The sequence below is a fragment of the Protopterus annectens genome, chromosome 13.part0 (genome assembly GCF_019279795.1).
Source record: "Protopterus annectens isolate FY-2018-M chromosome 13.part0, PAN1.0, whole genome shotgun sequence".
Taxonomy (NCBI): domain Eukaryota; kingdom Metazoa; phylum Chordata; order Ceratodontiformes; family Protopteridae; genus Protopterus; species Protopterus annectens.
This window is the reverse complement of record NC_056747.1, coordinates 343,338,219-343,363,625: the sequence shown is the minus strand read 5'-3', so window position 1 is coordinate 343,363,625 and position 25,407 is coordinate 343,338,219. Positions and strand designations below refer to the sequence as shown.

General features: G+C 42.3%; 1 protein-coding gene across 2 annotated transcripts in view; it reads left to right on the top strand.

The window, feature by feature from the left end:
* Positions 1 to 25,407, top strand: part of AMOT (angiomotin) — a 1,515,905-nt gene that overhangs the window by 640,230 nt on the left and 850,268 nt on the right. For both annotated transcript variants that reach the window (XM_044053958.1, XM_044053957.1), the window contains one exon: positions 11,036 to 11,501. In XM_044053958.1, the coding sequence (XP_043909893.1) occupies positions 11,036 to 11,501 (466 nt within the window). The remainder of the gene's footprint in view (positions 1 to 11,035; positions 11,502 to 25,407) is intronic.

The following is a 25,407-nucleotide window of genomic DNA, read 5'->3' as shown; positions in this document are numbered from 1 at the left end:
GCATCCGATGCAGGAATCTGAAGACTCTGGTATTCAGGCCTGCTGAGGGCTACCTGCAGGCAGATAACCCAAATGTGATGAATGCAACAGTGAATACAATCGAACATCTACATTTATGGTAAGTGTATTTTACTTATCTACCATGCTCATGAAAACTAACTTACAATTTTAAACTTTTTTTTTTTCTTGCTCTGTATTCTTGTACCTGACTGTCACATAAAATAATGGGTCTAGTTTTAGATTTAAAAAAAAAAAAAAGAGTCATTATCTGTTTCCTAACTGAAACCTTTATTTTTGAAGCTGCCCTTTAAGTTCAGTGCCTTTTTAATTTCAACTAATTTCCAGGTATTTCTTCTAGCATTTGTTTTACTTTAATTGACGTTACCATTTTAAGAACAAGTTGACTTACCTTTGAAGGCTCTTTGAAGAAAGTCACCATCAGTAAGCTGCTTCCTAAAACTCCGTTGTTGTTTCGTCTTCTCCTCAAGCCTAGAGAGACGCAGATATGTAGCCTATATGTAGAAATCTTACATGGGTGAGCCCCTAGCAAAACCACGTCTGTTTACACTGCCCATTTATATTTTTAGAGAGTCTGAGAAAAAAAATACTATTCTTTAATTTGTCACATACTACTACTAAAAAACAGCCATGACAAAAACGTAATGCCTTTTCTTCTATATTTGTATTACTCTTCAGCTCTCTGAACCCCTGCTCTTGTTTAGCTGCATTATTTTTTACAGAAGTTTGCTAATAGATCTTGGTTTATAATACTGCTGCTTTTAGCTCTTATTTTATTTAACAAAACATTTAATTTCAAGAAGTAGAAAACAATTGAATTAGTAAAGCAGGATTTATGCTTTACAGTTCTTCCACTTATTTTAATTGTCTACAATTTGAATTAAAAGTTTGAGAAAAATAAGGCAGTTTATCAAAGTGAACTTGTGCAGAACTGATTTTTTTTTTACAATAAAGTAAGAGCATACACAAATGCCCAAATTAAAAAAATAAATAAATACAACTGCATTATATTGCAGAAAACTGACAGATGTCAAATAACCTGTGGCTATGTGTGTATGTGCAGTGCTTGGTTTATCCATGGTTGACTTTGCCATCACGATCAGACCATGACCGCTGGGAGTAAACCAAGCTTTGTGCACATCCTGTTGTGAATTATTGTAAGAGACTGCTATTACTGACATCATGGAATGCATTACTGATGAGAAAAAAAAAAAGAGAAAAAGTGGTAACTGTATGGATAGTAAAACCTAGGGTACGTCTTATAGATGTTCTTCGTGTTTCCACTGTTTAAGTCCTAACTTGTGGGATTTCCTGACATTTAAGTCCTTGGCTAGCCTGATTGTCAGAGAAAACTTCCCCTTCTCCAGGAGCCAGTGGGCAACTTATCCAATGTCACTACGCTTGGATATAAAGGGAGTCTTAGCTGATGCCATGAGCCCAGTTCTTTCTTGCCTTTGGAGACTAAAGCAGAGTGCCAGTCAGTGTGTTGGTTGGGCTGCACCAGAGAACGTAGACTCCAGAAAGCCATGTACCTCATTGGGGAACCTTTTACGTATCATTTAACTAATGTCAGAGAAAATTAATAATTGTTTCCGCTGTGCAAACAGGTTCCACACTGGGACTTCCATGCCTTTTGTGTGACTTGCTTGGGCCTGGAGCATGATGTTCCCAACTGTAGTTTTTGTGTCTGTTTTAATAAATTCATCACTGGGTGTAGGGCTGAGATTCTGGCTAGACAGCTTAGGGAGTTGTGAAGCGTTTGCACCCTATGGTGTCTGCCAGTCAGTCTGAAGTAGATATCCCTAAGTAAGAAAAGGATGAGGAAAAACACCCCAGGCTTAAGTCCTCAGATGATACCTGCTTGCTGTTGGCCAGTCCTCCTAAGCCTGTTATCGCTGACGAGGGTGAGGTGCTTTAGTCGCCCCCTTCCACAACCGAGGTGGTAACATAGGCCCGTATCAAGAACCGTTCAGATTCTGATATGCCTTATGGTCCCTTGCCATCTTTTCAGCCCATAGGACTCAGTTCGTTGGTTGGGTCCAGGACTGCTTTGCAGGCCCCTGCTTCTGATAACCTTGCTAAGAATGACAACTGCCTTTTGTATCTCTGTTACATTGCAGCAGCTTTTTGGCTGTGGGAATGAGGTGCCCATTCTCCATCAGCCGTCAGTACCAGAACTAAACCTAAGGCCACTTGTAAAAAAGTGGCTCCATCCCAGCCCCAGCCTAGGCCTACCGGCACCCATTCCCAGGCTTACTAACAGGATCTTGTGAGATTGGCTGAAGACCTAAATCCCTCTGGTTAGATCCAGACAGACTCCCCCCGAGTCTTACCCAGGTAAAAGAAAAAGGGACCCTGCCTCCAGAAGACCTTTCTGATCCCTTTGAGTCAGATGATTATTCTGACCAGGAGGACTCTACGTTTGAAGAAGGTGTTTCCATTGCCTCCTTTTGGGATTCAGACTCTGAGGAGAACCTGGCATCAGCCTCCCCTCCTGAGGATATTCCCTTTGGGGAAACCCTGCACACCTTGAGGGAACCCTACCAGTGGGAAGCTCAAAACTACCCTCGCTCAAAAAAAAAGAATTAGGGAATTTAACCTCCCTGAACACAAACCCCTAGTCATACCTACTGTTTTAGAGGTGGTGGATGATGTTTTTCAGGACTCCTCTTTAAAACCAGACTTCCTGCTTCCTGTTCCTAGAAAGCCCAACAGTATACGGTTCTGGATTTACACAAACATCTTTTCAACAACCCTTTTGAAGATGCTGAGGTTGTGACCCCTGGCCCTTAGGTAGCAAAAGCTAGGTCTTCCAAAAACCTTTTGCCCACAGATAAAGTAAGACCTTGGACAGATTTGGCATCAAGGTTTACACATCTACTACCCTCGCTATGAGGGTGTTGAATTGCCAGTTTCACATGGTTAAATACTGTTTTGGGTCAGATGAAGCAGAAATTGATGAGCATAGAGAACAAAAGTCTCTAAAGAGTTATTGGACCTTTGTAATTCCTGTTCTCGGGTAGCAAAACACTCCCTGCACTGTGGTTGTGATGTTATGGAAGTTTCCAGTAGGGGTGCAGCTACATGCTCTGCCATCAGAAGCAGGGCCAGTGTAAGCATTTTGGGGGCCCCCTGGGCACTTTTCAGTCTAAGTATCACCCTGTCACTGCCACCACTTCTATCCATCTTTTTAGTTCATGCTGCAGGCTTTTAGGAGTAGTACACACAGACTGACCTGTAGCTACAATGATTTTATTACAACAGGCATACATATCACACTGTGTTGGCCCATCTCACAGAGGGACATTTTACAGTTACTGGCATTTATGTGTAACAAGGATATATTACAACAACTCTATGTACAGGGGAGAACTAATGTGCAATGGAACCCTAGGCACTGCTTACTGTTTCAGGCCCCGCCAAAAAAAAACAAAAAAAAAAAAAAAAAACACACCCTCCAGAGTTTCCCCCATGTTGGGCTTCCCACTTATGCACAATACTTTTTTTTTCTTCCATTTCTCACATTTTACCTTTTTTCTTCAGCTTTTTCAAGAAGCCATAACTTTATATATGCTCTAAAGTGCTTTTTAAGTTTCTTTTTTTTTACCCAATTATGGCTTGAACAGAAATGATTAAGGAAAGAAATTCAGTATTGCTGTTCAGCTTTAGTTTTCCTTCAGTCTTTTCAATATACTTTCTTGACCAAGACAGCACAGTAATAACCATTTAGGAAATAACTTAATTAAGCCGGTGCCCCCAGAAGCTAGAGCATTTCCCAACCTTTTAATCCAAAAGTGGCCTAAACAAAAATCGTGAGTAAGAAAAAAGAATTTCAGTCTTATTTTTTTCTTTCAATGAAGACAAATTGTATCCAAGGCTTAAAATTCAAAGCTGACAAAAATAGTAGCTCAAAATAAATTAACAAGTCAATTGTTGTGAGGATACACAGATCATGTACGGGAATACTGCCTGCCTCCCTAATCCTCCCAAAAAGACAGTCACTGCCTATGCAACCCTCTAGTGTTAGACTGGGATGAAAGCAGAGGTTCAAATGGCCACAGTCATATATTTCAAGTGACTTCTGAAATATATATACATAGCATGCCTACTTACTCTTCGATCCTAACCCCCAAAGGCAACGAGCTGTATATGTGCCTGATGTCTGAATTGTGAGGAAAGTGAAAATAAATAATGATTGCAATAATGTATTCTACTTTGCTGCTACCAGGCAGTACACTGCCCCTACAGGAGCTAAAGTAACCTTCTTTGTATACCTCTGAGGTCTGTTAGAAAAGTAAAGGAAATAACTACACAATCCCCAGCACCCTCATAACCTACGGTAAATTTCTGTACACAAACATCTAAGCAGGGATGTTTTAGAATGTTTGTGGTTGAGGACAAAGGATATATTATCAGTTTTATCCTAACAGGGTCATATCATAACTCCATCCAGGCTAAAGAGTGCAATCAGAAAATGAAAGCATTTTTTTCTCGTCATTTTTCCTCAACCAAAAACAGCTTTTTTGGGGTCCCCACAGTCAAGGATGATTAAGGGAGCCTCCTGTATTCCTTTATACAGTTTAGGGAGTGGGGGCCACCAGATTCCTAGATCTAAGTGTCTGAATGGTCCGAGATATATTTTATGCCTTACTTTTGAAATGTAATCACTTGTTAGCTACATTTTTATTGATACCCTGAAGAATAATGTGTGTGTTCCGGCATTATTGGATATGTGCATTGATAAAAATCTGTGATATTTTTTACACACACACACACACACACACACACACACACACACACACACACACACACACACACACACACACACACTACAGCAATGCTAATTTTGTACTTATTTCAGCAAGTACATTGTACAACACTAGTACTACTACACAAGATCAGTGACTGCGTTTAGCAGTCATCAAACAGCAACAGGGATAAGTCACTTTTATTTACCTCAGTGAGGAGTAAATTAATACGTATCAATATCCCTGATTTCACAGATATTCCTGATTTTGTCTCATAATTTTGCTCTGTCACAATAAATCCAGTCATCAGAGTTTTACACTTATTGTCTAAAAATGCATGTTGATGCAAAATGTGTTATTACAGTAACTTTTTAAATGAATTAGAGTATATATAAAATGTGTTCCTCATTTTGAGACTTTATTATGTATGCTATTATTTTTATCACCGAACAGAATTCTTCAGCAAAGATGTTTAGAGTTACAGTATCAGTTGTTCTGCCAGTATGTATAAAAACCTTGAAAGAGAAACCATTTCTGAAGATTAGAAGCATCAGCTCTTAAACTCCACAGTTTGCAATGAGATCGGTCACCCTGGGCTGCTGATCTCTGTAGTGATTACTTTGCTTATGTTCATTACAGCTTTGTCCTAACCGGGTCATATCACAGTCCTGTTCAGGTTAAAGAGTGTAATCGAAACTTAATACATTTTTTCTCATTTTTCCCCAACCAACAGCAGTTTTTGTGGGGCCCCCACACAGTCCTTGATAATTAAGGGGCCCCATCCAGCCACAGTTATTGCAGGTACCTAAAACTGGCTATGTTGTTAATTTTTAGTGAAGAGGATGTCCACCATCAGGGCTTAACCTAGGCCAGGGCATTATGTCATTGGTAAAATATGTAATGAAATTGTAAAGCTTGTTACTTGACAAAATACTGTTACTATAACTAAAGATGTTTGAATTTTGAAGATAACTATGAGTTATTATTACTTACCTGCTTTATTAAGTATACAATATTGCTGTACTAGCTTTTGTTGGTTTGACAGACATGTTACAAAATATCAAGATAAGGTAACTTGCTGTGGTTGGGGGCCCCCCAGGACCAGGGGGCCCCCAGCGACTGCAGGGTTCACTGGTGCCTAAAACCGGCTGTGATCAGAAGACATGCTTGGCTTGAGGGAGCAGCCTCTTCCAGAGCATGTCAAATCCAACCTCCTGAATGCACCTTTGGACAAGGACTTTCTCTTTGGCCCCAAGGCTGAGGCTGTACTCAAGAAAATGGAAGATAAAGCAAAATCCATGCAGAATGTTGAGGACTTTCTTCAAGACCAACCTTCATGTTTTACCAGAAAATATCCTACTAAGCATTGGTCTTTTCCTTCCCAATCTAAAGCTAGGCAAAGAAAGCCACATAGGGAAAAGAACCAAAGATATCAACAAAGGCCCAGGAAATTGCATTCAGAGCCAGTTAGGGTTCAAGACCACAGGCCCCCGGCAGGGAGTAACCATGACTTGTCTGTGGTACTCCCTACCCTCTCCCCTCCCTTTACCTTCCCCAGCCCTGCCCCCTGGGCTAGGAGGGAGACTGTCACTATCCCACAAAACCTGGGCTCTCATTACTAGAGACCAGTGGGTACTAAACAGTATATCAAAGGGTTACAGACTCAGATTCAAGCAACCCTTGAAATCTTTAGGCTTCCCAGACATTCCACCAGTCCAAAAATCAGAGGCATTGACCCAGATAGAGTTGCTATGCACTCAGGGCTTGGTGGAACCAGTACCACAACACTTAAAAGGAAAAAGATTTTACTCCACAGTCTTCCTGGCACACAGAAAAGAAGGCACATTGTGGCTAATACTGGACCTCTCAAGACTCAAACCAATAACTCCAGGTGTGAAAATTCAAGATGCTAACCTTTCCAAACTTCTGTCCATGATCTCTTCAAATGCTTTAGTGATTTTTCTAGTCCTTAAAGATGCATACCTGCATACTCTCATAGAAGAATCACAGCAAAGCTTCTTACCCTTCAGAGCAGGTAGCAGGCACTATCAATTCTGTGTTGTGCTCTTTGGCTTGTTTACTGCTCCCAGGGTCTTCACAAAATGCCTAGCCCTGCTGATAGTCTTCTGCAGAACAAAAGGGATCCAAATTTACCGTTATATGGATAACTGCCTTATCCAGGCAACAAACCTGAAAAAACTCAAATAGGACTAGAACCAGAATCTTTTAACCTTCATGAGGTTCACCATCAATGTACGGAAATCTCAAACAGACCCCTCAAATAGGATTATGCTCCTGTGGGCCCTACTGGCTTCAGCTGTCCAGAAGGCCTTCTTACCCCTAGACAAGTTATCTTTCCTGACCTGTATTTCAGAAATATCATGATCAGGTATTACCTCACAGCCAGGGAGTACCTCAGGACCGTGGGTTACATGGCCTCCTTTATCCTCATTATTCACCTGCATTCACACCCTCTCATTGCCAAGATAAAACTGGTTCCTTTCCACAGGAAGGAATTTGCCTGGTGGACTCAGGCTTGCTCCCTCAACCCAGGATTTCCTTTTAGATTCATTCTTCAGGTACGAAGTCTGAGAACATGCGCATCAGAAGTAGACTGGGGAGCCCACTGCAACTGCCTATACAATCAAGGAAAGTGAGACTCCCAAGTTCGGTCTCAAACACATAAATCTAAAGGAACTTATGGCAGTCAAAATGGCCTGATAGCCTTCCAAGAGAAATGGAAGCCAAGAGTACTAGTAGTGAAGACGGACAATACCACAGTTACGTGGTACATAAACAAGCAGGGGAGACCCACTTTTACCCGCTTTGCTGCTTAGCAGTGGATGTTTGGGAAATGGCACACTCCCTGGGATTGCATCTCATTGCTCAGTACCTGCCAGGTGTACACGACCAACTAGCAGATCACCTCAGCAGAAGCCTTTTAGACCCTGACAAGTGGCAGCCGCATCAGGAGGTATTTCTCAGTATAGCCAAAAATTGGGGTGTGCCACTGATAGATCTTTTTTGCCACCAAGGAAAATGCTCATTTGAAAAAGTTTTGCTCCAGGGCAGAATGAAGTCAACCTGGAAGATGGATGCCTTCTCTTTCACTTGAACAGGCCTCTTTCTCAGTGCCTTCTCGCCAACATCTCTGCTCACAGGGTATTGCTAAAGATAAGGATACTAATAGGCACAAATTGGCCCATACAGCATCGGTACTCTGTTACTCAGCCTAACCAGCACAAAACCATGGCAGCTGCCACAGACAATAGATATATTGACACAGGACAAGACTGCTTACCCAACCTGCAGACCTTTCAGGTTGTCAGCATTGAGGATACCTTAACTTCATGGAAGGATCCTCTCCGTGGCAAGCAGGTCTGGGATATTCTAAAAGAGGTCAGAAGACCTAGTACAAGGAAATCTTACTCCGCCAAATGGAAAATATTCTCCCTTTGGTGTATGCTAAAAGCAATAAATCGTCATCTAGCCAAGATTCATGCCATTTTGGCCATTTAGCCAACCTTTTTGACAAAGATCTCTCTTACTCCTCCATAAAAATTCATCCTTCATCTATCTCGGCCTACATAGCTGCTCAGCCTCCCATCTTTTCTCATCCCTCATGAAGCAGTTTCTGAGAGGGGTAGGTCATATCTGGCCACCCAGAAAGGCTACTGTCCCACCTTGGGACTTTAATTTTGTGCAGGGAAAACTTACCCTTCCACTGTTTGAACCAGCTGCTACCTCTGAGTTAAATTTTTTGACCTAGAAACTGCCCTCTTGTTGCCTATCACCTCTGCTAGAAAGGTTTCTGAGCTTCAGGCCCTCATGTCTGTGAAGCCATTGCTCAACTTCCATCCAGACATAGTCTCACTGAGAGCTAACCCTTTCTTTATGCCCAAGGTGGTGAGAGAGACCTTCTTAAATCAAGCCATAAATTTACCTGCTTTCTTCCCCAGTCACCAAAACAAGTAGGAAGGGATACTCCATTCCTTTGATGTACCTAGGCAGCTGTGTTACTACTTACAATCAAGACTATCAGAAAATCAGACCAACTGTTTGTTGCCTTTGCTACTAGCCCTGAGGGGAAACTAGTTTCTAAGCAAATCATCTCAAAATGGATCTCACACTATATTTCCTTTTGTTATAGCCATCATAAAAAGAAAACCCCTGATGCTGTGAGGATAAATTCCACCAGGGCTACTGCTACCTCTACTGCTTTTCTTAAAGCGGTGCCTGTGAAAGACATTTTGGAGGCTGCACATTGGTCTTCAGTGCATACCTTTACCAAACATTACCACCTTTCTGCCTTCTCCAAGTCGAGAACAGGATTTGTTACTGCTATCTTGCAGGGTATCCTCACTTCGCTTTAGTCTTCCATCCTCCTTTCCTTTCAACTTTGGGAATCATCCCACAAGTTAAGACTGCAACAAAGAAAACAGTACAATAGTGTATATTTAGTATACATGTAGATGCTAGAGTGTATTCACTGTTGCAGTATTCTTTCCCACCCTCCTCTCCCACCTTACAGGTTAGGCTGGGACAATTTCCGTCTCAGTCACATTAATCCTCTTTTTAACTTTCCTTTTCCCTGGGCTTCAGGGTTCTAGACTCTTGACCTCGGGTCCGTGTGAGGGCTCCTACCTGTAGGGGAAAGAAGAGTACTGAGGTCATGGTGCCGGCCGACTCCCCTTATACCCAAGTGTAGTGACATTGGATAGGGGGTCTGCTGGCTCCTGGAGGAGGGAAATTTTTCTCTGATAGTTGGGCCAGCCAAGGGCTTCCGTAGCGGGAAATCCCAGAAGTTAAGACTGGACTGCAACAGTGAATACACTCGAACATCTACATTTATGTTAAGTATGCACAACTGTATTTTCCTTACAGCGTGGTTAAAAGCTATAATAGAAGAGGTGATGGAAGGAGTGGAAATGAAAGTAAGTGATTAAGGAGTCCTGTTTGAATTTGAGGATATCCGGTTCAGCTTCATAAAGGAAAATGTAACTAGTTTTTACTGTATATATAAGTGTCTGAGATTGCAGTACCATGTAGAATTCCCCGTACTCTGAAGTATAGCAGTCGTAGTGTAGATAAGAAGCAGGGGAATGGGAGCACAAATCTGTAAAGTCACTCTAAAAAGTTTTACAGTGAGTTTTGTTTTTTGCTCTTTGCTGTTTAAATGTCGAAGTATGTCTTAGCCTTAAGCAGCTGGTTAGTTGCTTAAACTTCCTTTCTGTTTTTATGGGTTAGTTGCACAAGTAGAGTAAACTTCCTTTCAGTTTTTATGGGTTAGTTGCACAAGTAGAGTAAACTTCCTTTCTGGTACTCTCTACACTGCTGAAGTTTGTCTAATAGAGACTCTACAGAGCTGAAGGTGCTTTTTAAGGTAATTTACTGATGACAAGTTTCTTTAGCACCAAAACATAGTGCATAAAGTGCTGAACAACATTCTGACACCACTGACGATTGTTTTCAGCCTTTACAAGAGGTTCTCCGGTTCGATTCTCGGCTGGGGTGCCTTCTGTGTGGAGTCTGTTTGTCCTCCCTGTGGTCGCCTGGGTTTTCTCCGGGTGCTCCGGTTTCCTCCCACATCCCAAAGACATGCAGTAGGTGAATTGGTCACTCTAAATTGGCCCTAGGTGTGACTGTGTGTGTGCCTTCTGTGAAGGTTGGGCGCCGGGCAGGCAACTCGACACCGTAAAACTCCACTGCCAATCATGAGCAGACAGATGATCTGCTGTGGCGACCCCTAACCGGGAAAAGCCGAAAGAAGAAGAAGACACTATGTAGAAAAAAAATTGTATTTGTCCAGTACTCAAGCCACTGATGGTAAACTGTAGTTAAACTTCAGTGAAATTAATATAGGTTAAAGCATGAAGTGGATCTGAGGATGTACCTTAATGCTATCCATAAAGTGTCATCACAGAGGGATGTACTACATTTATTTGGGCTGTGCTTTAATAAAATGTTTACAAATGTAAGGACTGAAAAGTAGCAATGCATTGCATCACTTAGCTTTCAGTTTTCAGCTGCACACATGTAAACATCAGAATATCATTGTAAAGAAAGTTATGTTACATAGATTCAGTCTTACTTTACTTGCATACTTTGAGACAACAGAAAGCATTAATTTTCATGGAATATGGAAAGAGCTAAATTGAGATGTAAATACTGTAAACTTTCTGTCTTGTTGCTTTTTTCAATACATATTTTTAAGTAGTGTGAGACTCTATTTCAAATTACATGAGTTTCACTCACTATTCATTTTGCAGGCAAAACCAGGATGTACCAGCTCACCAGCAACTACAGTTTCAGCAAAGGCTTCATCTTCACAGTCCCACTTCCTCTCTGACTTCTACTGGGTCTGCCTCCTATCTACAGTCTACTCTTGGACCAATGTCTCCCCAGCATCAGCAGCCCCTTAATTCCAGTCAGCAATTCCCTGGTGACTATCATTCCATGTTGCCTCGCTCTCAGCAGCTACCACCTCCAAGCCAGCTGCATCACGGTGAGCCCTTCCGAATGTCTCAAATTCATCACGGCCAACAGTTTCAGAGCGATCTGTATTGCATGTCTCCTAGACCTCCACCTTCCCCTCACCCAAGCCAACAAATGCAAGGAGATCCATATGCTATTGTAGCCAGAGCCCAACAGATGGTAGAAATCCTTACTGAGGAAAATCGGGCATTACGTTCAGAGTTGGATGTCTGCTATGAGAAAGTGGCCAGACTACAAAAGGTAGGAAATCAGAACATGTTTAACTAATTTTCTAAGTACTTGTAACTAAAACACATTTATGTTTTCATATTATTTGCCTGTGATGTAAGCACCCAAGTGGATTGACTTAATTTCAAGAATGGTATCAGGAAAACATTTAGTAAAATACAGATGTAAGATTTTATTTCAGATGGCAGCAGAAATGACTTATTTGTATAAAATTAGAATTTAGGGAAAGTATTTGCACTAGAAGTGGAGAAGGTTTAAGATGACTGGCTAAAATGACTACTACTTAAAAGGGAGTTCATTAGATGCAATGAATTTGGTGGTGGCCAGTTGTAGAAGCACAGCAAGAGTAGGAAACGAGAACTGAAGGTAGTAGTTTTATAACAGTACTGGAAGGAGCGTAATGACAGGGTACATGATGACTGCTTAGGCAGACGATCATCAGAATTACAGATAGTTAATGTGAATTTGGAACTGATTATATTGTTGGCAGAGTTTAAAGGCAAATAGAAGTTAAGTATCAGTTAAAAAAAATAAGTAAATAAATAATTTGAAATGCTGCATATAGAGCAGGAGTGGATTGTGCTATAAGATTATTTGAATAGTAAAGAAATCTGTACTTGCTGAGTGGAGAAGGATGAAAAGCAGTGCTGTATTTGTTGCATCAGAGACTTTGTGTCTCATTTGTAATTGCTGCAAAGTACATGGAAGTACTTTAATTTCTTAATAACTTTGTCATGCATGTTTAGTAGATTCCTTTATGTGCTTGAATCATTTTAGTACTAGGGTGATCCATGGTCATAATGACAATGAAAGAATTGTTAAAATGCTCTTATATTAATAGTAAATAGGAACTGTGAAACCAAATCATGTTTTTTTTTTATCATTTCAGTTTGTTCATGCTCATTGTACAGTTTTTATGCAAATACGGATAATTATTCTATTATGTATATCCATCATGGGCCAGGAAAACAGGTTTTCAAAGGTACTTTGACTAAACTAATACACCCTGAATGACTGTTGGGTAATGGTCATTGCAAAGTGGGATTGTTTGCAAGTACTTCCTAACTCCTCTTGCGTAAAAGTAATGAGAATGGAGCCAGTGTGTCTGACTTTTTTCCCAGGGTGTGTTCTGACTGCGTTTGAAAAAGTTTGTCTTGTCTTAATTGGAATCTACAAAAAGTTTTTGGATAGTTGTAGAAATAATCTTTTCATCTGTGAAAACTTTTTCTTGCTTTTCTTCTCAATTCAGTATCAGCAATGCTTTTACCTAGTGTGAGAATAGAGCCCACAGCATTCTGCACCAAAGGTGAGTGTACTTCCAGTTGCACCACTGACTTATTATTATTATTATTACTTTACAACTGAGAAATGGGACGATTATTAGCATGCTGTAGCGACAGCTTTTGGAGCATAGTAGTGTCCATTTCTTCCTTCAACCATTACTCATTCTGTTGCTGTAACTGGAAGGCAGAATTGTAAGTGTAGCATGCCTTGCCATAGGGGAAATGCAGGCATAAGCTGCCACCTAATACATCTTAAAGACAAAGGTTTTGAAGTTCTTTACTCTTTGAAGGTAGTCCTCTTCATTGCATTCTTGTTGAGAAACATGATTGCATGGCATTTTTTTCTTCCTTTTCCCATTGACGTTAGGCTTTGGGGACTTGCCTGTTGTCCATTTGGGTAAAAGGGTAGATGACAAGGCCAAAAGGTCCCACCTCACTGCTGTTGACTTTTTTATGGGTTCTATCCCTGCTAGCACCTTCAACAACATAGCGTTGAATGACGTTACTGAGCAAAGCATGTTTGTGGCTCCAGGAGGTGCCTTGCTACAGACATCATTCTGTGCCATTTCCCCGTCAACCTCCCCTAGACAAATGCACTTATGAAGACACACACACTTGGGACAACCTCTCCTGCCTGTCTGAGAGAGAGAGAGAACAAGCAGATAGTCCTCTCTTGCATTAAGACTTTTAATTGAACCTATACACCAAGTTTTAACCAATAGTTCACAATCTTCCTACATACTGTTCCATTGGTGGACCCTAAATTGATCAGTGGGTGCTTTCATTTGTCTTGTGTCCAACATATATGAAGCTCCTTCCCCTATTTGTTTCTGTCCACAGTTTATGATCAGCCTCATGGGGAGGAATTATTCCTTTGTGTTTCTTCAAACTTGTTGTTTAATTTTGTTGTAGGCTCTCTGGCCCTAATGATTTTCCATTATTTTTGAAATGAACTTCTATATCCTTACCTACAGGGTATGTGTGTGTAGGTCCTATTTCATCAGTCTGTCTGATCTGGCATTTGAGAACTCAGCCCCTTCTCAGATCTGTTCTGGCCATTAGCTAGTGCGTTCAGCTCCTTCATACTTTCCTGTAATCTCCTGTGAGCCTCCCTTGTAGATGTAGTTTGTAGCCATCACAAATAGATCTTGATCTGTAGTGATCAGCTAAGTGATCCGTACTTTCTTCTCTTTTTCACAGTTTTATATAGCATTTGTATTGCAGCTGTTAATAGCTTATATGTAGTTTTTACAACTGTTAGATAGCTAGAGATGTTCTTTGTGTTTCACTGTTGCAGTCATTACATTTGGTTTATCTGCTTGCAGGTAGCCCTCAGTCGGCCTGATTAACAAAGTCTTGGGTCCTGTGTCGGTTGCTGTCTCTTCTTCCGTGACATCAGGGGTATAAAACATGCAGCCGATGTCATTACATCAGTCTTTCTTGCCGTGCGGTGCCCGAAGCAGTAGCAGTTCGCAAGTGCCGGTCGGCCGACTCCTGAAATTTTAATTTTCAAGTTTCAGAACCGTAATCTTCAACTAAAAGCTAAGTACCCGTTTGGGGGAACTTTTTCTTGCTCTAAACCGATGTCAGTAAAAGTAAATAATTGCATTTCTTGTGGAAAGCAAATACCTCATAAAGATTTTCATTCATACTGTATTCCTTGCCTAGGCCCTGACCACGACGTACCTCGCTGTCGGTTTTGTGCCTTATTTAAACCACAAACTATCCATTGTCTGTATATTTGCGCTTCTAAATTTTTTGGTGCTGTGTTCAATTATCCTGATATGTCTTTGGTAAGCCATCTGACTACCAACATTCTGAAGAAACGCAAAGATAAAGACAGAGACACGCCGCCCAGTTCAGTAGTCAGTGAGACGCTTTCGCAGCCCCTGATACTTGCTACTTCAGATTCACAGGCCTCTGCTGAGACCCATTCGGGGTCCAGTATGCCGTGAGGTGCTTCAACTGTGGAACCTGCGGATGTCTCTACCTTGGATGGGTCCAGAGCTGCTGTGCAGGCACCGGCTTCTGAGGGTGTATTCAGGCCTACTGACTTGCAAATTAAACTGGCGCCATCTTCTTCTTCAAGGCCTAAAACTCGAACCATGCCTAGAAAACTGACGCCCAGACCACATGGTCAGGCTTCTATGCCTAAAGAACAAATGATAAGAAGGACTGAAGACCTTATTACGTTAATCGGGGGAAGCCAACCTTCCCTCTCTAAGAGGCCTAGGACTGAGTTTGCTTATGGTACTTCTCACCAGGATTCTCAAATTTCTGTTTCCTCTGATGACCAGGATTTACCCTTGTTTACCTATGAGGATTCTGATGCTGAGGACTCTATTCCCTCTGCGCCCCCCCCCCCCCCCCAAGAGGATTTCTCTTTTGGTGAAGCCATGCATACTCTCTCAGGGAGCTTTTTCATTGGGAAAGTCAGGATTTCTCTGATTCTGAAAAGAGGCTTAGGGATTTCTTAATCCTGCCCCAGCACAGGCCTTTAGCTATACCTCCTGTACTGGACATTGTTGAGGATGCCTTTTCAGAATCTAGCATGACCCCTGACTCTTTACCTCCTGCTTCCAAAAAAACCTGATAGATATTACAGGGTTCCTGACTCTCACAAGTTCCTTTTCAAAAATCCTACTGTGGATCCTGAAACCATTTCCGTATCATGTTTGCAAAGGGTCCTAGGACCAGTTCACTTTCCTCGTTAACAAAGTATAAATAAATACAAAATAGAAAAAAAAGGGGCTAAACACAACAGACTAAAATACTTTTTAATTCTACATCATTTATGAGAGAGAGAAAAAACTTCCCACTGAAGGCGTTGGGAAGCAGCAGATAGATATATTTTGGAGTCTTTAACATTTAGCAGTTGTCACCTGTGGATGATACAGCAGGGATCATTTACTGCAGTGAGAGTTTTCACATGTCGGGATGAGAGTGTCGGAGAAGGTCTGTCATTTCCTTTAGAAATACAAAAGAATCCCTTTACAAAAGCCTGCTATTTAAGTACTTTTGCTAGAAGTACCTAACCGGTATTTATAGCATAGAAAAAGCTCTGACAGGCGCATAAGTGAGACTCACTCAAGGAAACATAACTCTGTTACCGAAGGTGCATTACGTAAGTGCATCACCCTCCTGTCATTCTGTCTTACTGGTATGCGAAGACAACATCTGTTCCTTATGTCTAGCATGACTACTAAAAGAGGACTTGAAATGTATTCCGGGAAGAAGGAATGAAAGCAAGAGAACATCATCACATTACCTAGGCAGGCCCCATTGTCCACCATATTGTGGGAAACATATTAACATTTTAAAAGAAGTGCTTGAAGTGATTTTGAGACATTAAAATAGTTTGTAAAAGAAAGATATAATGAAAAAACATATTTTTGAGTTCTAAAGTATTGTTTTTCTGTAAGGGAGAGGGGAGTAGGACAAACCCAGAGTCATGTAAACCCTTAAGCCTACTTTCATGTTGTAGAAAAATAATGGAGAAGGTAATATAGGATAAGTTATTGTCAGAATTAGAAAGGTTGGGACTTTCTATGTGTCAGTATACATATGTTGAAAATAGATCTATTACCGCCTGTAACATAATGTTCTATAGCAATATATTAAAAGCCATGAATGAAAAATTATGCTGTGATGTAATTTATATAGATTTAACTTCAGCATTTAATAGGGTCATACACAAAACACTGATCAGTAAATTAGAACACATAGGCATTGATGTACTCTTGGTAAGATGGAAAGCTTCATGGCTTACAAATAATACATGCAAGTATCATATTGCAAAAGTGCAATTCTTGGTTACAGTCAGGATGTCGCACAGGGCAGTGTCTTAAGCCCATACTTGATTAGATTGTAGCTTTCAGATCTGTTTTTTTTTTTTCATCTGAGGTGTTCTGCAGTCTTTATGCAGCTGTCTTATTGAACTGATTACATGTTTTACATCTAGGGCATGTCTGCAAAAGAAGTTGACAAAATTGACCATTTTGGCACAGGAGAATAATATGCTGTTAAATACTTCAAAAACTAAGCATACGAGATTTGGGAAATATAAATTGAAAGGCAAATATTTAACATAGCACGCAGTGATTGAAACTGTAAGGCACATTTAAGGACCTGTGTATAGTTGGTTATAGAACTGTATGTAGGTTGTAGAAAAAGATTTATAAAATCTAGGAAAGCAGAAATGATGAAGCCATTGTTTGGTTACATTAGACCTAAACTTGAGTATGGAATAACAGTATGTTAATCTTATAAGAAAACAAGCATGAGTAGACTGCAAAGTGTATATCCATGGATGTGAAAATTTAAGTTATTATGAAATATTAAAATATCTGAGCTTGTACAGTGTCTCATCTAGATATTTAGGAGGAGACCTTGTACAGGTATATAGGGCATTTAGAGACAATTGCCTCTGGGGAATGTTTGGGGTTATCAAAAAGTAGTAGAGAGTCATTAGACAGTCTGTGTAGAGATTTTGTAGGAATGAGAAATATATTAATTGGTTCTGTGAGAGAACAGCTGATGCGTTGACTAGAATATCAAATTACATTAAAACAAGCACTGGTTTAGGTATTTTTAAGAACAGCCAAGATTCGTACTATGGGAACAACTGTTCATTAATGCTTGATGTTCATCGTGCATACAGCTGCAGTCATAACAGATGGGTTCTTCTGCCGTCAGGCGGGTCCTCGGTCGACCGAATTCCAAAGTCTAGGTTGTCAGTTGTCGTCGCTTCTTCCCTGACGTCAGTGCAACAGGGGTATAAAAGAACCAGCCGACGCCATTTTCTTCAGTCTTTCTTGCCGCACGGTGCCCGAAGCAGAAACAGTTCGCAAGTGCCGGTTGGCCAGCTCCTGAGATTACGAAAAATTTGGAAAACCGAAGTCTTCTTAAAAGCTAAGTACCCCGTTGGGGAAACTTTTCTTGCCTCAGACCGATGTCAGACAAAGTTAATAATTGTATTTCTTGTGGGAAGCAAATACCGCATAAGGATTTCCATTCCCTCTGTATACCTTGTTTAGGCCCAGACCACGACGTCTCGGTCTGTCACTGTTGTGCTACTTTCAACAAATGCACTATTAAGCGTCGGGCGGAGTTCGCCCAGCATTTTTTTGGGAAAGCATTTAACTATACCATGTCGTTGGATACTCCGACTCCGGTTTTGTCTAAAAAACGCAAAGACAAGGACCGACACTCGAGGTCCACGGCCTCTACCGACACCACGCCAAAGCCGACTACACATGGTCCGGTTCTCAGTGATGCGCCTACGCAGCCCCTGACTACCGACGACACATCTTTGGCGGTGTCTCCTGTACCCGAGGTCGCAGGCTCCTCGGCCCACACCCCGACTACAGATACTGAAGCCACTCTTGGCGTTGAAACACAGAATGTGGACAGGTCCACCTCCACTCAAGGTGTCTTCAGACCTTCCTCTTCTTTCTCCATCAAGGCTTTCACCAAGTCTAAAGCAACCATGCACCCTAAGAGACCAGTTACACAGGGCCCATCTCCAGGCCCCATGCCTAAGACAGATGCTTAAAATGGCTGAGGATTTAATTACTCTAATCAGAGGTTCTCAGCCACCTCCGGACAAAAGGCCCAGAGTGGAAGAAGATTCCCCCTCCTCTGATCAGGGATCCATTATTTCAGAACACTCTGATGATCAGGAACAGGCTTACTCCCCTTTTGAAGACTCTGATGCAGAGGAGTCTATTCCTTCTGTATCCCCCCCTGAGGATTTCTCATTTGGGGAAACTTTGCATACCTTAAGGGAACACTTCCACTGGGAAGGCCAGGATTATTCAGATTCCAAGAAAAGGCTCAGGGAATTTCTTTTGTTACCCCAGCACAGGCCTCTGGCTATACCTCCTGTCTTGGACATCCTAGATGATGTTTACTCTGAGGCCTGCCTTAACCCGGACTCTCTACCTCCAGCTCCAGTTAAGCCTGACAGGTACTACAGGGTTCCTGACTCTCACCAATTTCTTTACAAAAGCCATGCTGCTGACCTAGAAACCATCTCACAGGGACCCAAGGGAGTTGAGGCTTCCATTGCCAAAAATCCATTGCCTTCCGAGAGAGATTCCAGATCCTTGGAAAGGTGGGGAAAAAAGGTATATACCTCGGCTACCTTAACCATGAGGGCCTTAAACTGTCAGTTTCATATGCTAAAATACCAACATTTTCTGTTATCTCAATTGAAAAGTAAAATGTCACAACCTGAACAACCAGACTTGAAGGAGTTGCAGGATTTGATGCATAGTGCAATACAAGTGGGTAAACATACCTTACAATGTGGTTTTGATGCTCTAGAGGCCTCATGTAGAACTGCTGTTACAGGCTCAGTCATACGCAGGCATGCTTGGCTCAAGGAGCAAACCTTGCCTGATCATGTCAAAGCTAAATTACTAGACTCCCCCCTTCAAAAGGATGTACTATTTGGGGCAAATGCTGAGGAAGTATTACGAAAAATGGAGGAAAAAGCTAAATCAATGCAAACTGTAAAAGAATTTCTGCAGGTTCAACTCCCACGTTTTAGTAGAAACTGGTCCTTTCCTGCCACGGACAGACCCCAAAGAGGCAGATACAGGCGCCCGAGGGGCAGAGGACAACCACAAGGATCGTACAGAGGCAGACAATGGCATGCTCCTACACAGAGGTGGTGAAGACAACTCACAATCTTTCAGAAAGCAAACCCAATGACTTTCCCCTTTGCAGGCCAACCAGGTCTCAAATGGCAGCCCCCTTAGGAGGAAAGCTGGCACTATTCTCAAAAAATTGGCATGTTGTCACAAAGGACAAATGGATCCTGGACATTATAAACAGAGGCTACAAATTCCACTTTCATACCCTTCCAAAAATGAGAGGCATGCCAAAACTGCCACACAATCAAAGGGCAGAAGCACAAAAGCAAATTTCAGATCTTATAAACATGAAAGCTATTCAAGAATACCTACACACTTATAAGAGGTACCTACACACTAACAAGGTCAAGTTTTTTATTCCAGGCTATTTCTGGTGCCAAGGAAGGGAAAAGATTGGAGACCTATTTTGGACCTTTCCATCCTAAACACATTCCTACTCGTACCAAAATTCAAGATGCTCACTCTACAGCAACTTCTTCCCATGCTGGGCAAGGAGTCTTGGCTGGTAACATTGGACCTCAAGGAGGCATACCTGCATGTCCCAATCAGGCAAAATTACAGAAGATACCTCTGATTTCTTGCAGGTTCAACCCATTATGAATTCTCTGCATTGCCCTTTGGCTTATCTACTGCGCCCATAGTATTCACGAAATGCCTGGCATCAGTAATCGCCTACTGCAGACTTCAAGGGATACAAATATATCCCTATTTGGACGACTGCCTGATCCAAGCGGACAGCAAGCACATTCTTCTGAAACATCTGGCTTATGTAATAATGTTATTAAACTCTCTGGGATACACAGTCAACAAAGAGAAAGCAAGGCTAATACCCTCTCGGAAAATAATTTTCCTGGGTGCCAATTTGAACACAAACACCCAGATGGCCTACCTCACGCCAGAGAAGCAGGGGCAACTAATTCAATATTTCAGAACACTGGCAAATTGCACCAGGCTGACTGCAAGGAAAATCCTGCAGGCTCTGGGATTCATGGCATCTTGCATCTTGCTAATCCCATGTGCAAAGTTGCATATGAGAAAACTACAATGGTACCTAAAAAACATATGGTCTCAACACAGCCACAGTTTGGAAACAATAATACCACTACTTCCATGTCTGCAAAAGGAATTTCTGTGGTGGGCTCAAGCATGTCAAACAAACACGGGTCTTCCATTCAGCAAGCCTCAAGCAAATAAAGTCATCACAACAGACGCCTCGGACTACGCCTGGGGGGCACACATGACAGACCGGTGCATTCAGGGCAAATGGTCCCAAAAAGACAAGCACCTTCACATCAATCAAAAAGAAATGCTAGCAGTAATAAATGCTATTACAGCTTTCAAGGACCTTCTACAACCAGGTCAACTATTGATAAGGACGGACAACATCACAGTTATGTGGTACATAAACAAGCAGGGAGGAACACATTCCTATCCCCTATGCAGACTGGCCATATCACTTTGGAACATGGCCATGGACTTACAAATGGAACTACAAGCACAGTACTTGCCAGGCAAGGAAAACACGCTGGCAGGCAACCTAAGCAGGAATATGACAGATCCACACGAATGGATGTTGCATCCAAAAGTTTTTACAGAAATAATCCAAGAATGGGGAAGGCCAGACATAGATCTCTTTGCCTCCCACAAAAATCATCAATTGACAAAATTCTACTCAAGGACCTTCCACCCAAAGGCCTGGAGAGTGGACTCTCTCTCTTTCAGCTGGACATCAATGACAGTTTATGCCTTCCCGCCTCTTCCTCTGCTGCCCAAAGTCCTATTGAAGACCAGCGCAGACAGACCAAAGATGATCCTCATTGCTCCGGACTGGCCAAGGCAACACTGGTACCCACTCCTGAGGAGCCTGACTCATTCCCCTCCATGGACCCTGCCTCTAATGCCTCTTCTTCTAACTCAGCACAGCTTCAAAACTCTTCACAGTCAGCTAAAAACACTCAAGTCTAGCCGCATGGAAGATTCCTTAGCATCACAGCAGGCCCTACTCTCCAAGGAGGTGCAGGATGTCATTTTGGAGGCCAGAAGGCCATCAACTAGAAAAGCTTACTCCATAAAATGGAAGCGTTTTGTGTCTGGAATGAGAAAAAGGGCCAGAACCCTGGAAAACTGAATTTACCTCAAATACTACAATATTTGGCTGAACTGCTAAGCAGTGGACTTTCATTCTCCTCCATCAAATTCCATGCCTCAGCCATTTCTGCAGAATACAACACTGATCCTCCTTTATTCTCTCACCCTCTTTTAAGACAGTTCCTCAGAGGGGCTAAGAATTTAAGACCTCCAAGGAAACAACCAGTACCTGCTTGGGATCTAAATTTCATTGTGGAAAAACTGACTTTGCCTCCTTTTGAGCCAGCTGCTTCATCAGATTTGCAATATTTGTCCTGGAAAACAGCTTTCCTTCTGGCTATCACTTCAGCTCATAGAGTTTCAGAACTACAGGCCCTCATGGCGGTCCAGCCTTTTATCATCTTCCATCAGGACAGAGTTTCCTTACGAACCAACCCGTCCTTTATGCCTAAAGTGGTATCCAGGGTAGCTTTAAATCAGGCCATACATTTACCTACTTTTTATCCCAATCCTCAAAACAAAGGGGAGAGATTACTAAATTCCTTGGACATCCACAGGCAACTACGTTATTATTTGGACAGAACAAAACCTTTCAGAAAATCAGAACAGCTCTTTGTGGCCTATGCGGTAGGAGCTCAAGGAAAGCCAATTTCCAAGCAGACAATCTCAAAATGGATAGCCCACTGCATACACTTTTGCTATTCCTTTCATGGCAAAACTGTTCCTACAGGCATTAGAACTCATTTCACCAGGGCCACAGCCACCTCTGCAGCCTTCCTCAGAGGAGTTCCTACCAAGGATATCTTGGAAGCAGCCACTTGGAGTTCTGTGCATACCTTCTCCAAACACTACAACCTACCATTATGCTCCAAATCTAGAGCAGGCTTTGCCACTGCAGTCTTGCAGGGCATTTTGGCTCCTCCTAGTTCCACCTAGTGCCTACCACCCCTTTCTTAGCTTTTGGATTCTACCCATCTGTTATGACTGCAGCTGTATGCACGATGAACATAGTACAGTTTTGTACCTACCATAAATGTAGATGTTCGAGTGCTAATATAGCTGCAGTCCAGGTTTCCCTCCCTCCTTCCCCTCTAGGGGTATTCTTTTATGGTGTATTTGCTTACAACTACTGTTTTTTGATTATATTGCATTGCATTACTTCATAATTTTATGTATTGCCTTCCTTCTGGGGGCACCTGACATCTGGGGCAAGAAAAACTGAAGAAAATGGCGTTGGCTGGTTCTTTTATACCCCTGTCGCACTGACATCAGGGAAGAAGTGACGACAACCGAAGCCGGACCTAGACTTTGGAATTCGGCCGACCGAGGACCCGCCTGACGGCAGGAGAACCCATCTGTTATGACTGCAGCTGTATTAGCACTCGAACATCTACATTTATGGTAGGTACAAAACTGTACTTTCTCGAAATACTTGCATACATGCATGTATCATTTAGTATAGAAAACTGAAAAGAGATGTATTTTTCAAATAGAATTATTAAACAACTGATGTTCATCGTGTTACCCTGCTGCAGTCATCACACTTGGGTTATCTTGTCGTCAGGCGGTCGCGCAGTCGGCCTGAATTTCAAAGTCTTGGTCTGGCATCGGTTGCTGTCGCTTCTTCCCTGACGTCAGTGTGCCAGGGGTATATATGATGCATCCGACGCCATTTTCTTCAGTCTTTCTTGCACGGTGCCCGAAGCAGAAGCAGTTCGCAAGTGCCAGTCGGCCGACTCCTGAGATTTTCGAAGTCGAATTTCAGATCCGAAGTCTTCAATAAAGCTAAGTACCCTGTTGGGGAAACTTTTCTTGCCTCAGACTGATGTCAGAAAAAGTTAACAATTGTATTTCTTGTGGGAAGCAAATACCTCATAAGGATTTTCATTCTTATTGTATACCTTGCCTAGGCCCAGACCACAACGTCACTGGTTGTCGCTTTTGTGCTAGGTTCAATAAGCCTACTATAAAAAGACGCTTTGATTTCGCACGACACTACTTCGGTAGAAAATTTAAGTACACAATGCCGTCAGAGCTACCGACTACCGGCGTGCACAAAAATCGCAAGGATAAGGACAGGCAGCCTAGACCCAAGCCAAACTCCGAGGCCTCGGCTGGGCCGGTCTCCGGTTCACCGGTTTTCAGTGAGGCTCCAATGCAGCCCCTGGCTACCGCAGAATTGGAACCCGAGACCGCTTCTGAGCCTTTGGCGGAGAGTGCTAGGCCGACGCAGCTTTTTTCTTTAGCCCCTACAGACGACATTGCAGAAAGAGATGTCGGTTCTGCAGAAACACCTTCGGTTTCTGAAGGTGTCTTCAGACCGACGCTCACTATAAAAACGTATCCTAAGCTTAAGACTCCTATTAAACCAAAAACGACTGCACTTCATTCTCCAGTTCAAGGCCCCATGCCTAAGAAACAGATGCTTAAAATGGCTGAAGATTTGATCTCTTTAATCAGGGGTTCCCAACCCTCCCTCCGACAAAAGGCCTAGACAAGAGGAAGATTATGCCTCCTCTGATCAAGTGTCTATTTCCTCAGGCTCCTCTGAGGACCAAGATTACTCCTTTCCCCCTTATGAAGATTCTGATGCTGAGGATTCCATTCCCTCAGCTTCTCCCCCTGAAGACTACTTCCTTTGGGGAAACTTTACACACTATGAGGGAACATTTTCACTGGGAAGGTCAGGACTACTCTGACTCAAAGAAAAGGCTCAGAGAGTTTCTTTTACTCCCCCAGCACAGACCTCTTGCTATCCCCCCAGTTTTAGACATTGTGGATGATGTTTACTTAGAATCTAGTTTAAATCCAGATCCTCTGCCTCCTGCTCCAGCCAAACCAGACAGATATTATAGAGTGCCTGACTCCCACAAATTCCTTTATAAAAGCCCTGTTGCTGATCCAGAGACTATCTCCCAGGGTCCCAAAGGGGCTAAGGCTTCTATGGCGAAAAATCCTGTACCCTCTGAAAGGGACTCCAGAGCACTAGACAGGTGGGGGGAAAAGGTTTACACCTCAGCCACTCTAGCTATGAGAGCACTAAATTGTCAATTTCACATGCTAAAATACCAGCAATTTCTAATGTTTCAAATAAGACAAAAAATGAGCACACTCTCTCAACAGTCTGAATTGAAAGAAATGCAGGATCTGTTGCATGCAGCTGAACAGGTGGGCAAACATACTTTACAATGTGGATTTGATTCTTTGGAGGCTTCCTCTAGAGCAGCTGTTACTGGGTCCGTTATACGTAGGCATGCTTGGTTAAAGGAACTAACTCTGCCTAATCATGTTAAAGCAAAGCTTCTAGGTGCTCCCTTGCAGCAGGATGTCCTATTTGGAGTTAAAGCAGAAGAAGTCTTAAAGAAAATGGAGGATAAGGCAAAATCTATGCAGACGGTCAAAGATTTTCTACAGGTTCAGCCCCCTCGCTTCAGCAGAAATTGGCCAACAAAAAATTGGTCCTTTCCAGCTACTGACAGACCACAGAGGGGTAAATACAGACTCCCAAGAGGTAGAGGACAACCACAAACCCACTACAAACCTCGACAATGGGGCACTGGAACACAGAAGGGAGGAGAAGGCAGGCCCCAAACTACTAGAAGGCAAACTCAATGACTTAAACCTCATATGGCCAAGCAAGACTCTCTTGGCAGCTCCCTTGGGAGTAAAATTAGCACTTTTTTCAGACAGCTGGCACATTGTCACAAAGGACAAATGGGTCCTAGACGTAATTTCACGAGGATACAGATTCCATTTTCACACCTTGCCAACGAAAAGAGGAATGCCAAACCTGCCACAAAATCAATGGACAGAGGCACAAAAACAAATTACAGCTCTCATGGACATGAGAGCCATTCAACTGGTACCTACACGGGAGCAAGGCCAAGG